We start from the raw sequence: 15,174 nt of genomic DNA, 5'->3' as shown, positions 1-15,174 counted from the left end.
CAGACTCGTCGTACTTTTCGTATTCCACTCGTGATTGAAACAATTTTGAACATCGAAGATCCACCAGTTTCCAAAATATTTCACTCGATTCACAGAATGTATTCATCCTGTAAACGTTCGCGAGCAATTTCTGCATGTTTCACGCAAGAATCGGCGTTAGTTTCGTTGCTAGTGCAGTAACGACGGTGGGCAAGAATGCGAGGACATGCGAGTGATTTCTGAAATACGATTCAATCTCCAATGATCTGCACGTCCTGCAGACGCAGCAAAGTGCAGATGCAGCGTGCAGGTCGTATGAAAAGACGAGGTCGTTCTTTCGCAAGAACGAGCAACGCGTCGAAGGAAGAGAGCTCTCTCTCTCTCTTTTTCTCTCGGTTACTCTCTTGCTCGGTGGACAAGTAGCAGAAGACGAGACGCACAGGCTGGAACTGGAGAGTGGATTGTGTTGCGACGAGTTAGCCGGCTCGATTCCCGGCGTGAGACCTTTTCATCCAACACGCTAACGGTACGATACTGTAGAACTGGAAGACACAACGTTACGCACGAGGAATGGAAAATGAATGCGGAACACGCCGGTGATACCGATAGTGCGTTAGAGTCGAAAAGCATAGACACGCACACAAAGGTTGCTCGCGAAAGCATTTGACATCGCACACGTTCTTTTTTTCTGTTTTATCTTTAACCTCGTGCCACATCGAGAATTTTTTGTCACAAAATTGTAATACTTTCTCAGGTTTAAGTATGTTTAAGTATAACCCAGGCAAAACAAAATAATTAATTTATTACTTCTCAATAATTTCTATTCAGTGATGAAAGAAAGGCGAGTTATTGTATATACGGTTTTGGTCACTCGTTACGGTCCGCAATCGGTTGCCAGCGCAAGTGATGTGCCACGTGAATGAATTTCTATGCTTTCTAATAACATTTAAGAATTTTTTTATATATTTTTTGGTACATCCATTTTTAATAGTGGGTCTTCGTCAAATCGACAAATAAAAATGAGGTGTACCTTGAGGATTTTCTGAATTAAGTGACTTAAACTGAGACTGTACCAGACGTGTGTAATGTATATTTATATATAAAAATAACGTGTAATATTAATTCTTTGACCATACTGGTAAACCTGAAATGACTTATATTATATATATATATATATATATTATAATACATTTGTATTAATATATCAAAATTACTATTAATACATGTTATAATACATTATAAAATATATTATAATATTATATAATATACACAAATAGGTACATATTTATGTCTAAATCGTATCATTTGTAACAAATTTGAATTTTTGCGTCAAACTTCTTTCTCGGTGGCAGATAGCGTTATTACATCGAACGTTTCGGTGAATTTTCGAAAAATCGTTCGAAATCAACGATCTCTCGTCACGAGTGGGAGAGGAGAAAGAGAGAGAGCACGTAGCTGCCTAACGTGGTGCCTAAGCCGCAATCTAAATTCATGCTGCGGGGAGGATAAAATGCAGCGAGCATAATGCCCGCGGGGGCTTAACACACTTTTAAAATTCAGCCTTTGAGATGCAGAGCGCGGTACGCGGTTTGTTCTTTCACTCGGTTGTTCACCCTCCTTCCCACTTTGCCTTGAAGACTTTCGACTTTAGTAGCTTACACGCTGATTAAGACACCCGATACAATTAGGCGGCGAAAAGAACCTCAAAGACGCTTCTTCCCTTGCATTTATGAACGTTTTTCAATGGTCGCGCCAGCAACACGGGAAAAAAGCTTCTCCTCCCGCTTGAAGAAATTCGACAGTAATTCTCAATCTTCTAGAACGAGCCGAGTCACACCGGACGATATCCGTTTAAACAGGAATGAAATTTGCTTTGGTAATTGTACTGCTGCCCTTTCTCTCGTCCTTTGCCTCCGAAGGGTGAAATAATTAGCGACGAGCCGAAGACGATTATGGTTTGACATCTGTTCGCTGCCGATTTTTATGCGACATCTCAAAGAAACGACTTTGCCGCGCGTGTTTGCGTTAACCATTTCGTTACGAACACCGGATATATACAGAATCTATTGACATATTTTGTGTCATCGTATGAAAAATATACTTTGGACGTGTGTAATACGCTTTAACCATTGAGACGAGCTTTTTCTATTCGATGGTGAAATATTTATATATTTTATATTTATTTATATATATATATGTGATAAATTATTGTAATAAAAAAATCTTAATCCACTCCAATTCGGAAAAAATCGGCCATAGATATAACTGTTGATATCTCAAGAATTTAAGATTACACTTTTATTCTCTCATATATTTTATTCTCTCCTTTGTCGAAATGTTCAGAAAATTCGAAAAAGATTTTATTTTTGACGTGGGGTCCCGTTCAGTATAGAAATAATTAGCCGAAGACGAGTTGCAAATTGGTGTTTGAATATTCGTCGACCAGTGGACTGCAGATCTTTGCGCAACATTGTTATCTCTTTCGAGAATGCAATTAAAGAACTTCCCCGCGGAATTTGCGTTATTACACACATACGGGAGAGACGTTATCAAAGAGAAGTGAATTTTGTGTGTGTTATCGACGAACAAATAGGCAATTGACATTAATCGGGTAGATATGAATTCCAATTACAGGGTTGCTTCAGATTAGAAAGGGTCTTTCGTAATCAACCCCCTGCCACGTGCTGACCCGATGCTAAAAAAAACCAATATGGTCCCCCGTGAAAGCAATGACAATGTATTAATATCGATATTACCTCGCAATGAATTGACAGTTACGTATTGTACTTTCGACCTTTCGGTGGGATTTACTTTCGAATCTCGATGATCGTGTGTCTTCAACCTAGACGTCAAGTTTCGCAGTATTGAAAAATATGTTCAGATATTTATTTAAATAAAACCAATTTAGAGTCATCGCGTCGGTAATTTATTTTGAAAGTATCTACTTATCGAAAGATAAATTTTTCGTCTGTTTGAGGCCTGATTTTTCCGTTAATATCACTATTACTATTGAACTATTTTTATACTTCAGATGAAACGTAATTTGCACGTACTAGCCAGAGTTGGGTATTAATCGGTCAGAATATTTAGTCCGGCTGATTGATTTAATAAAATTAATCCTCGATCGTTGATCAAATTCTGCGTAAAAATGCAGTCCACCAAATGACAGACAAAACGTCTATTAAAAATTCACAGTTCGAGTCGTAAGTTTCGTCCAAAGTTGGACACTGATCGATCAGAATTTTCAGTTTAACCAACTACATAAACAACAAAACTAATGGTCAAAAAATCGGCCACTGGATTCAATCGACAAATCAAATCAAATTATCAATCGTTGATCAAAGGGAAATTAATCGGCGATCGATCCGATCGATCGACAGTGTTGTTAATCAATTGTTGGTTATCGAATTCGATTCTGATATCATCGAAATTGGAGGTGTAATTTTGTAACAAAGCTTTACGGTTGAGACATTTCATCGAAACGAAACGTATTCCCGACTTATACAGCCTCAATTGACTCGTTGCAAGTTGAAGTAAGGAAGTAAACTCCTACTCCAAAGGAGGAATTTAATTCGTGACTGACGTCGGAGTGTGATCGTTAGTTGTCGAAAGAATTAATTTCTCACCCGACTCTGGTACCAGCTGACACTTCAATCGGTAACAGTTTGCATGAACTCTGTTGTCTATATGTAAATGAATGTGTTATATACTGTCATGTAATAATAACCGCTGTGTAATCGATATATATATATATATAAACATATATATGTATAATATATATAGATGATGTTGATGACTGATGACCGTTGTTATGTGGGTGATTCTAGTAGGGCCTGTGTTCGGGGGCCGATGCGGCGCGGAGGCGCTCGGGCTGGGGTTAGGGCTGTCGCTGGGCCCGGCCTACAGGTTCGCTCTGCCCCCGGGACTCGCTGCCAAGACCACCCGCTGCCTTGTATTCGACCAAGGTAGGCCTACCAGCCATCTTCATTACCTCTGCCTACGATCTCGGATAGAACTGATCACCTTTCCATGATATTCCTATTAACGATAGACTCACGCTTTGTTTGTGAAATTGAACATTTCTGCAGGTTGAAACTTGGATACAGATTAAGAATTTTAACCGGTATACTCTGGATATTTTGTACGTTTTTATATATGCAAAATATTGTTCCTTTTTTTTTTTTTTTTTTTTTTTTTTTTAATACAACTTGTATGGGATCGGTGAATCTTCGTGGAAGTCAATACCAATAAGCATGTGCAACGTGTACAATTCTTCGGAGAAGTTGCGTGAAAATCGACAGACATTTTCTTAAACGCGAGATTCGTTTGTGATGCTGTTTCTGATACTTGAATGCATTAAAGAAATCGATTAAGGTGATAGTTCTATCTGAGATTGAAAGGGTTAGTAAATATTCTCTTCCCAACAAACAACATACGTAACATCTAACAGAAAATTTTCACTTAACTAATCGGCAACTAATCCTGATTTGAGTTTATCACTCTGCTTAACATCACGATAATTTATTTTCACATATACATACTTGCAAGTATGATTCTGTGGTGTTTTTTCTTTCTTCTCTAAAATTTTCTTTCGTCTGTCACTGTAAATTTTATTACAATATATATATAAATATATATATGGAGTTAATCGACGTGATATCTGACAGTGAGTGGCTCGCGAATTAAAGGGATTGTCGTTGAGACAATTTTAATTCGCCTAAACAACGATTAAACACGGGTATTGTCGTAGCAAGCGTTGTTGCACGTCCTCGAATCAACAAATCACGTTAAGCCTCCGCGTCGTCAAATTCTAACATTTCCCAACACAGAGTGCTGATATATAGTAGGCTTAACAAACTTCGATCGGCCTGGCGGGAGGGGGAGGGGGTGTAATGTGGCGTGGGGCAGAGTTAGAAGATTAGCCAAAAATTTACTGTCAGGTATTTGCGGGCAACGTTTCAACTTTAACCAAAATACACGTGTAATTTCACGTGTAATTTCAATTTTGTCGAGACTGAAATCGGTACGACGAATTTCTTGGAATTTTTGAAAATTCCACGGATGGATATTTCTTTCACTAAGAACGTTCGTTTTTCTGAGTAATTTCGTCGAAATTGGACGGTATCGCAGCGACGGAGAGTGAATTAGACTACACAGAGAGTACAGTGGGCAAAGGATAATTTTCAAAGTGGATAGTCTCGTCTCGTTGATGAATTTTCGGTTCGAGCGTACCAACGTCGATTTCAGTGTTCATTCGCGCGGCCGACTCCCTGTGCTTAAAGTCGGCCATCGATCCTCGAAATCCAGCTGCAAGATCGACTTGCGCGTTTACACGGGCTAAGCCTACGAGATACGCTCATCTTCGTGTCCACAAATCGAACAAGACCGATTGTAAACGAGCTTGTACTTTCGTCAGTCTCGTCGAGCCTGGTTAATACCCGGCTACCTATGTATGTACACCCGTGTACATCAGGAACTGAACACCTGCGAGCAACATGAAAGTTCCAGCCAATATCTCGTGTCGATTCCCCACGTAATTACTCTCCACGAAAATTATTTTAATCAACATCTTGTGATGTTGTTACAATAATCGGTAATAAAGTGATTGGTTTATTTATTGAAGACTCAACGAAGATAATTTGTTCTAATATATCGAGCAAGGTACAACGCTACTAATTGCTAATCAAAACGATCAATTTGTAATTTTTGTTAAAAATTTTGTTTTTAGGAATATTTCTAGAGACTTGAATTGATTTTTCGCGAGATATGTAAATAAAAGATTGTGTGATCTGTCATGTTACTTTTTAAGGTTTTTCTGCCTTTTTACTTTAATATCTCTGGTGGATATTTCGTGCTTCAGTCGTTGATAGTTGTAGTGTTGAGGATGAGTGCAATCTTTGTTTGTTACATGCTCTCGTTCAATATTGAACTTTTAGATCTCTGAGCCTCTTGAAGTCTCTTTTCCTCAGTGTTGTGAAAACTGAACTTTTGCACAATACTTTATAACAAATTTGGCACAGAATGTGAGTTTGTAGCTTTGTCGTTAAGGAAATTAATTACGATAACGTAACTCGAAAGAAATCTTTCAGTAATAAACTAACGAATAACCAACTATAATCAATAAAATTTAACTTACGATATAAAAATTGACTCTTACGTTTTACCAAGTGCAAAGCAAAATATGTGTTCTTAATATTAAATTGATCCTAATTTTGAATTCGTGCCACTCGCCAAGTGAATGGCCCGTAAACATTTACACTCTTAGTCGAAATTTTCTCTGTTCATGAAATTTACACATTTTAGTTGCAATTTTCTGACGCAGAACGAAATTTTCCAAGAACTTTACGAGACAATCCGCGTAAAGAGTTAAAAGACACAGTTCACGTTGAAACACACGGGAGAAGAGGTTCGACTCAGTCTGAAAACACAAAAGCCGCCCCGCGTAAAATTTCCGTTTCGGAGTCTGCTAAATTATGCATTGAACGACGAGGTCGCGAGGATTCACGTGAATCAGCTACGAGAGCGAGAGATTTCAAAGGCGACGAACAGTGACTCTGCCCTTCTTTCTTTCTTTTTCTTTTCTTTTTTCTTCTCTCGCTCTCCTCGATCATCTCCTCTGCTGAAACGACGACGAGGATCTTACCAGGAAGGAGATATTATTTTTCATAAACGCGGCGTAAATGGTCGTTTCACGTGATTGCATGGATCCTACGGGATGAACGCGTGTGTTCCTTGTTACGCTCCAGTCGAGACGTAGAGGGTAATTCCGGCCGATCCTATTTAGTCCTCTCTTTCTCTCTCTCTCTCTCTCTCTCTTCTCCACCCAGTACGATCGTGAATATATTAAGCTACGCAATGAATATTTTCATTGTTCGGTAAATTGCAAAAATATATTCTTTACGAGAGGCTCGAGTCACCTAAGCTTTGATATCTCGAAGTTCTTAGAATTTTAAATTACATCTAGCAGAGAGATACGATGCAATGTGAACCATACGTTGTAACTTAATTGACTGATAATCAAACCTTGTCCTGCAGTATCGTGTTCATCCTCCCGGTGCGTGTAAAAGAAACAAATTCAAACTTGTAACTTAGATAACTTTCAGTTGAGGATTGATAAATAACAATTGTGTAATAACAAGTCATGTTCCATAGTCGTCCACCGATATCGAGTAAAATTACTTTGATGATACGATGTAATAAGTAACAGTAACAAATGACTTGAAGATCGATCAAAGTAATCGTGAGGCAAGAAGACGAAATTGGAAAAAATTGACGATTCATCGATTTAAAGTCCCAGGTCACTTTCTTTTAATCTCTTGCGCCACTCACGTCGAGAATTTATTGTCCCAAAATTGTAATATCTTCTCAGTTTCAAGTATATTTAAGTAAAAACAAAATAGGCGAAGCAAACAATAAATTTATCACTTGTCAATAATTTCTATCCAGTGATACCATACGTACGAGTTCAGAAAGAAAGCGACGAATTATTATATACGGCTTTGGTCACTCGTTATGGTCCGCAATCAGTTGCCAGCGCAAGTGGTTAACACCATTAACGTCAATATTAATTTTAAAAAGCTGTTCGCCGGCAGGTGAATCAAATTTTTAAGTTGCACGTATATTTCACAGACTCTTTGTCGCATAAAGTATAATACCTCCAGTTTTGAATTTTGTCCAAAAGCTTTTGAGGTGAAGTGACACCTATCCAAAAACACCTACAAAAAAACAAAGAAGAAAGAAAGGCATCCGCTTTGTTTGAATCCGTTTACTTTCTATTACTAGGTTTTTATCGAGGGATGAGATCATTATGCTGGCCTCTCTCTCTCTCTCCCTCCCTCTTTCCAATCCCCGACGTTACCGGTGCCCGTGTAACGTCTTGCATCGCCACCTTTTCGGCCAACATCCTCTCACCCCCCTCGTGGGTCCTCCTCGTCCCGTTTGCTTCTCGCCTCTCTTCGCGCGACAGTAATTTTACTTAATTAAATTCCGTTCTTTCTGCCTTTGCTGCTACGACCCCTCTGGCCATATCCCCCAACCTTTCGTCGTCCACCGAGCATCGTCACTGATTTTTCTCGGTTCTCCTCTCTCTCTCTTTCTCTTTCTCTCTTCTCGCTTAGAAGCTTCAAACGATTTTTCCACGATTCCGAGCTCGTATACAGGACGACTAACAGCGTTCACAATATACGACCGAGAGGATTTTTTCCTCTTTCTTTTTTTCTTTCTTTCTTTCTTTCTTTTTTTTTTTTTTTTTCTTTCTAACACCAGTTTAAAGAAATTAGAACGTGCTCGAGCGGAGAGAAAGTTTGCAACAGGATAAAGATATAATCGCGATATAATCGTTCGATATTTGGATAATCTTGAAACAGCAGGAAACTGCGAAATTTCCATGAAAAATTACTCTTTCTACGCATTGTGTATACATACGTATATTTCAAACGAACGCAACGATATATATTTCATACCTGGAATTTTCAACGTTTTTAAACACGCTCGAATACTTGCGTTTGATCGGGAACTTTCGAACACGGTGCGCACAACGGTATCGAATATAGAAACGAAACTACAATTATCATTATTCGCGAAAATGTTACAGGCGTGTTTAAAATATCGCAAATTGTTACGAATCGTATCGTTTGCACGAGTTTAAACGTATATATTTATTATCGTGACGTTATCAAATTATGTACAGCGTCCACGTACCGCGCGGATTATCTAAACGAACGGAAACATCCGTGAGACATGCTCGTACACTTGCCCGAGATGTCGACGAAGTCATAAACGAGAGAAAAATGTCTGTGCAGTGGGTTTCGTTGGATAATGTTTGCGGGTACTCGTTAAGCGGTGTAAGAATTAAGGGGCGCGAGAAGGGTGGCTCGGGCCTAGAAGGGGGTGGACTTCTTATTACCACTTCATCTGCAATTAACATTTATGGACGGCAACTGTCTCGCCTCGAAAAACTAATTAAATATTCCGCGCCAGGTTGGATAGGGTGTCCCTTTACTTACGACCTCCACCCGCCGAGAATAAGGAGCGTAGAAATGAAATAAATAGATAAGAGACAAGAATGATATTCAACAGCCACTGCTGGCGATTAAATGTCGTCGCGGCTTGCTACTTTATCCGCGGATATTCTAACATAACGTGATGGCATAATGGGTAAAAGTAACGTCGTTTTTCGATTTCTGTGCAAAATTTTATTTCATTCGAGAGTCAATGCTGTTTTAATCTATAATATAATCTCCATCGTTATTAATAAATTTTCGAGACGATGATTCAATGACGTATTTAAAGTTTAAAAAGTATAGTTTCTGTCTGCGTTCTGCAGTAACAAATAATTTTCTTAATTTTGTATTATAAGTCCAATAATTGTAGAAAATTAAAGAAGAAAAAATTATGCCAACAGTTTTCTCTTTTTTCCATTTTGTAGTGGATTGTCTCTAAACGAATTATCAGAAATTATCAGTGAAATAAAAACTCGTGACGCGTCTCTCTCTCTCTCTCTCTGTATCTCTATCTCTCTCTCTCTCCGAGTTTGATTGAATCATTTCATGCTGCAGCGACTAAATTGCGTTCAAAAAATTCGAAGGTTTTTATTCACTAATACGTCGATTTTTATTCCGACACGGGGGGAAGAGGGGTAGAGAGGAGGCGCGTCCTTCCCGGACGATAAAACAACATTTAAAAAGCAATTTTTTTAATTACGCGATTCTATTCACTGTTTAATTTTCGTTAACAACGTTGGCAAAATTTTTCACACCTCGATCAATATTCAATTATATAGCTAATATTGTTGGGTCCGATGTGTGCTTTTAACTGTGACCGTGTTCCGATGCGTGGGGTTTTTAAACGTTATGATTTTAAATAAATATCGCGAATCGTGTTTCATTTTAAACAGTCGCTTCGTTCGTTTTATTACCGTGTTTTGTAAACTGTTGCCATTTTTCCCCTCATCTTTCTCTCTCTCTTTTTTTTTATTTGTGTATAAATTTGCGTAACACCATGAATGATAATTGAAATCAATCTTAATATATCTGTTAGAGGGGAAACGCGCCTGCGTTAATGTCGAATCCCGGCGCGGCCTGTAATTATTTTTCATCCAATTTTTTAACCTTTGACACAATATACTATGTATTAAAATGAATATTTCACGGCTCTCCTCTTCACTGCGATGCTCGATTGCGAATTAATTACTATCGATTCTAGAAGAGATACCAATCTATCGTGCGCGCGCGCGTTTTATTTATTTTTACGCGAATGGCAAGAGCAAAGACCAAAAAAAAAAAAAAAAAAAAAAAAAAAAAAAAGGTGTTGAATTAACGACCGCGATAAATTATTGACGATGCTGTAATTACGTTGGCGATGAAAGAAAAAAGGAGAAAAAAATACGAGATGGACAATGAGAATTGTCTACAATTTTTGTGCAAGATTTTGAAAATTGTTCGAGGAACGTTGTATCGGTAAGATTAAAGAATTGATGAGATTTATTAAAAATTTTACAAAACTAAATTAACTGTATCGATTGAAAAATAATCTGTTAAAAAAAAAAAAAAAAAAAACGATGTATCAATAAAAAAAAATAAATAAAAAAATTAAAAATAACTCTCAGAAAAATGTATTGTTTTACGCGAGACAGAGACAGTTCTCCTATTTCTCGCTGTGTTTCATATTTGCACACATGGATGATAATAATATTACATTTAAAGCAACTGGGACTATATGTATCATTATTCCATGATCCTCACCAATTGTAGAGAGAAAATCTCGTAAAAAGAAAGGTGCTTCAAGTCGACGAAGTCCCCTATCGATTCTCAATAATATAATTCTAATGATATAATGTCATTATTAAAATTACCAGTTATATTTTTTATCAATTGTCTCGTTAAATTCGTTTTGAGTAAATTATGACAAAACGCATCTCAAGTTATTACACGTCCGATAAATCGCGATCATTGACGCTTCGCGTGCGAAAGAATTTCGAGGAATTTGCCATCTAAATTGGAAATTTCAACGTGCGCAACTGCTAGTGTACTAGGAACGGCAATAACTTGCGACTTAAAACTGGCCACTGGAGATGTTTGGAAGAGCAGCGCGGTCGCCGTTAAAATTTATACATTCCTCGGGGCTCGACTGGCCGCTAACTGCTGCGCAACACCGTTAAAAAACGGCTGGCGTGGTCTACCGAGCCGGAAGACGGCCTAATCGGCCATCCTCCTCTCGACCTTCGACGAAAAATTTCGCCGCGTGTAAAACGTGCAACGTCCACGACGTTTTCCTCGGCGTCGTCATGCCGTCGCTTTGAACACTCTATAATGACCCTCATCAAAGGTCCTCTAACGATCCATAACGCTTTACGACGCGGCCGTTCTTTGCAGTTTCATCCCTCCTCCAACTTCGTATCCTCTCTTCTGCTCCTTGATATTTGCTTCTGTCGAAGTTTTTTTCTTTTTTTTTTTTTTCTTTTTTTAAGTGGAAAAAGAATCATTCCGAATTATGATTATCGAATTTAATCATAGCATAGATTTTGGATCCCTAAATTTGCGTGTTAATGTCTAATTTTTCATCATGTGAATTAGCAAATTTGACATTATGTAAATTACCAGTGTCGTTGAGAAAGAAACAAAGAAACAAAAAGAATATTCCGTAGTCGGATAAAAATATTTATTCTATTGTCGTTAGATAATTTAACGTTATCTAAATTATCAGTTATCGTTAAAAAATGAAGCCAAAAGAGTATTCGATGGTCAGATAAGAATATTTATTTACTGTTGTTAAACAATTTAATATTTCCTAAATTATCAGTGAAAAGAATCAAGAAACAAAAAGAGTATTCTCCAGATGAAAATAGCTATTAGATAATTTAATATTATCTAAATTATCAGTGTCATTAAAAGAGAAACCGAGAGAAACAAAAAGGATATTCTAGTCAGATATAAGTATTCACTGTCGTTAGATAATTTAATATTAACTAAATTATCAGTGTCATTGAAAAACCATGAAAACTGCACAATCTATCGTCATCACACTGTCATTTACTTTCCCAGCAATTTACCATACATTCACTAATAATACGCGTGCAGACCGTGATAGTTATAAACCGAAAGAAAAATCGTGAAGCAGTAAAATCGACGAAGAGTGGGGGGGAAAAAAAAGACGCGAAGAGGAACGTGTTTCGGCACATTTTTGTGAATACAGACAGGCAGACAGAGAGAAAGAGAGAGAGAGAGAGCGAGAGAGAATACAACAAACAAAAGTGCGCGCGCTTTGTATTTTTCGATGGATTACGTTGATGATATTTGTGAGCGCGTATCCCGGCCGATTCAAAATTTAATCGGAATTATTCCGTGAAAATTACACGCGTTACAGAGGTCAGAGGAGCTTTGTAATCGCCGATCGAATCGAAACAGTGCAACTCAGCACGCGCATAAATTCATATTTTATCGCAGAATGCATTATGCATCGTTCCGGCATATTTTAGCTGCAGTTTTTGCTCTGTTGCATTTCACCCGCATTAAAATGAACCGCAGAGTTTTGCTATGCAACGTGTTTTTAATCGTGCGCGTTACAGACAGGTTTTGTAAACGGCTGCTTGCGGGGGGCGGGGGGGGGGGTGGCGGTTGGACGGCAGAGAGGCGGCGGGGGAGGCATTCGAAGTACTCTCCGCCACGTTGTTTGCGTATTTTTCATTTTTCACTGCATCAATCCCGCGAATTTATTGAATTTTATTTATCATTCGTTCGTTTCTTTCTCTTCCACTTTCCAGCCTCCCTCATTAGAATACTTAACGCCGCGAATTCTACTCCGTCTTCCTCAGTTCTGTCCCTTCGTTTTCTTTCTTCGAGGAACAAATTCTTCGTGGAACGCGACTTCAATATGTCTATTCATCTTACACGCAAGTGTGTGTATCTAAAATCGTACTTACGCATCTGAAGTCGAACTTATATTTTCCAGAGGCTCGTCGTTAAACGGTCAAATGTTGTTCGATGATTACGTTAAATTTCTCTCGTCTTTCTTTCTAATTTATCGTTCGGAATATTCAGCGTTATAGATTTTATTTTATTTTAGATTTTCCCATTTTTTTTTTCCTTTTTCCACCAAGAATTATAATTTGATACACATACTATACGTACGCGAAATTTTTCCGTTCCGTATTAAAATGTTTCGCATTTCGCAATTTTTTCCTATTATATAGGAATTATATATATATATATATTACGAATTTTATTGGCTCTTTCTGTTCTTTTTTTTTTTCAATTACTCCGTTTCGGAATGTTAACGTTATTTCCGATATAATTACATTTTACACGAGCTTCTCTCTCGTTCGTAAGATATTCTTATTTCGAATTTATCGCGTTTCGACGTAGCAATTCTAGTTCGTTTAAAATTCGCGCAACACACGTGAGAAAATTGATGCGAAATCGAATCAATAAGAAATCCTCTGACGTAAGAATTTTTGTATAACTCGAGGTAAACGTAAATTATCATATCGTAAATGTCACGCGAGAAATCATTTCACATTATTTTTACAACAATCTCTCGAATTTGAAATAAAAAGGCTATTTATATTAGCCTATATTTTATTCGCGCGGCGGAATATGCTATGCTGTATTTATTGTATCGCGTTTCATTAAAAAAACAGAAAACAAAAAACGAGCCAACTGGAAGTTAGCAGATAAATAACCGAATATCGAATAAATATCAAATTTTCGGTAATGTGTCGTATAATTATAACATGATCGAATGAACAATGAACTGAACTTCTTTGGCCAAGACTAATTAAATTAGTAATTAAAATCGGGGAAAGTACGTCGGGGGGAGTCTCTACTGCAAATCCACGGGTATTTTCTTCCCGTGACGGCGGGAAATAAGGAGAGAGAGGCACAGAGACAGAGAGAGAGAGAGAGAGAGAGAGAGAGAGACCTGTTAATTTATCGTAATCGCTCGGTGTGACTAAGTAAGTGTGCTGCGACCGTCCTGCAATATTCTTTATTAAAATATCGAACTGTCTCGCACCGCTCCAAGTATTTCGTTCCCCCGACTCGGGATTTAACCTCTTGCGCGAGGCACGTCGAGAATTTTTTGTCCCAAAATTGCAATATTTTCTCAGTTTCAAGTATATTCAAGTGTAACCCAAAACAAATAATAAATTTGTTATTTCTCAATAATTTCTATCCAGCGATATCATACCGACGTGTTCAAAAAGAAAGCGCCGAATTATTGTACACGGTTTGGTCTCTCGTTATGGTCCGCAAACAGTTGCCAGCGCAAGTGGTTATACGTCGTGATCCCTAACGCGCGAAATACGCGTCGAAATTAACTTATATCGATTAACTCATCCGCGCGGCTTCATATTTTTACGAAGATAACGAAAAATTGTCCCGAGGTGTGTGTGAGATTTGTTCGCGCGCGTTGAAATCAAAATTAATTATCCAGTGGATGTTTATGGAAATTCACGGTTTCACGTAAATGACAGAGAAAATTTCTCCCCGCCAATTTTTTAAAAATAAAATGCAAGCAAAAACTAATTTATCAATTAATTTATTAAATTCAATTTAAGTTCGAACATGATTTCATTTTTCGAAATCTTTTTGTTCAAAATTGTTTCTGTCGAATGTTAAACGAAATATGTGATATCAGAGTAACAAAGTAATTGTTTGTTGTTTATTGTTAGAGGCGAACTTATAGGCGTTCACAGAAATTCATGTCAGAATAAAAACTACGTATAACGGCGTTGAAATAATAAAATTAGTTGCTTAGTATCGTCAGATATCCACGAAAATTCATATTCTTATGTAGATGATTGGAGAAATGAATCTATCTATTTATTTATTAGTGAGTCTATTATTTAAGTGCTATATTTCTGAAGGATGTGAGACGCAGCAGTGCGTGTAATATTGTGCCCTCTAGTGTAAGTCAGTTTTATTCCAATTTTAATTTTTCAGACTCATAAATCGACAGATTCTTATCGAAATATACATATATCTGCTGAAATATATTGGTTAACAAATAGGTAACGTTCGCATCTGCAATGTGACAAAAAAAAAAAAACGTGAAAAATGTATTTCAAACGAGAAAGCAGATTTTTGTCGTTTTCACGAGAGAATTCGAGCTGATCAGTCTTTTGAGATCTAATTTTTCGTATACATTTGAAACATTGGAAAGTTCCACCAATTTTATCTATTTTTTTGAATATTTCAA

The 15,174-nt window shown here is 37.5% G+C and overlaps 1 protein-coding gene across 1 annotated transcript in view; it reads left to right on the top strand.

Annotated features, from left to right (window-relative positions):
* Window positions 1-4,012, top strand: part of LOC122533616 (fibroin heavy chain-like) — a 57,670-nt gene extending 53,658 nt beyond the window's left edge. The window contains exon 4 of the mRNA XM_043663510.1: window positions 3,807-4,012. Coding sequence (XP_043519445.1) covers window positions 3,807-4,012 — 206 coding nt within the window. The remainder of the gene's footprint in view (window positions 1-3,806) is intronic.
* The last annotated feature ends 11,162 nt before the right edge of the window (window positions 4,013-15,174 follow it).

This window comes from Frieseomelitta varia, unplaced genomic scaffold (genome assembly GCF_011392965.1).
Source record: "Frieseomelitta varia isolate USP_RPSP 00005682 unplaced genomic scaffold, Fvar_1.2 scaffold_542, whole genome shotgun sequence".
Taxonomy (NCBI): domain Eukaryota; kingdom Metazoa; phylum Arthropoda; class Insecta; order Hymenoptera; family Apidae; genus Frieseomelitta; species Frieseomelitta varia.
Note: the sequence above shows the minus strand (reverse complement) of the source record. Positions and strands in the feature narration are given on the sequence as shown.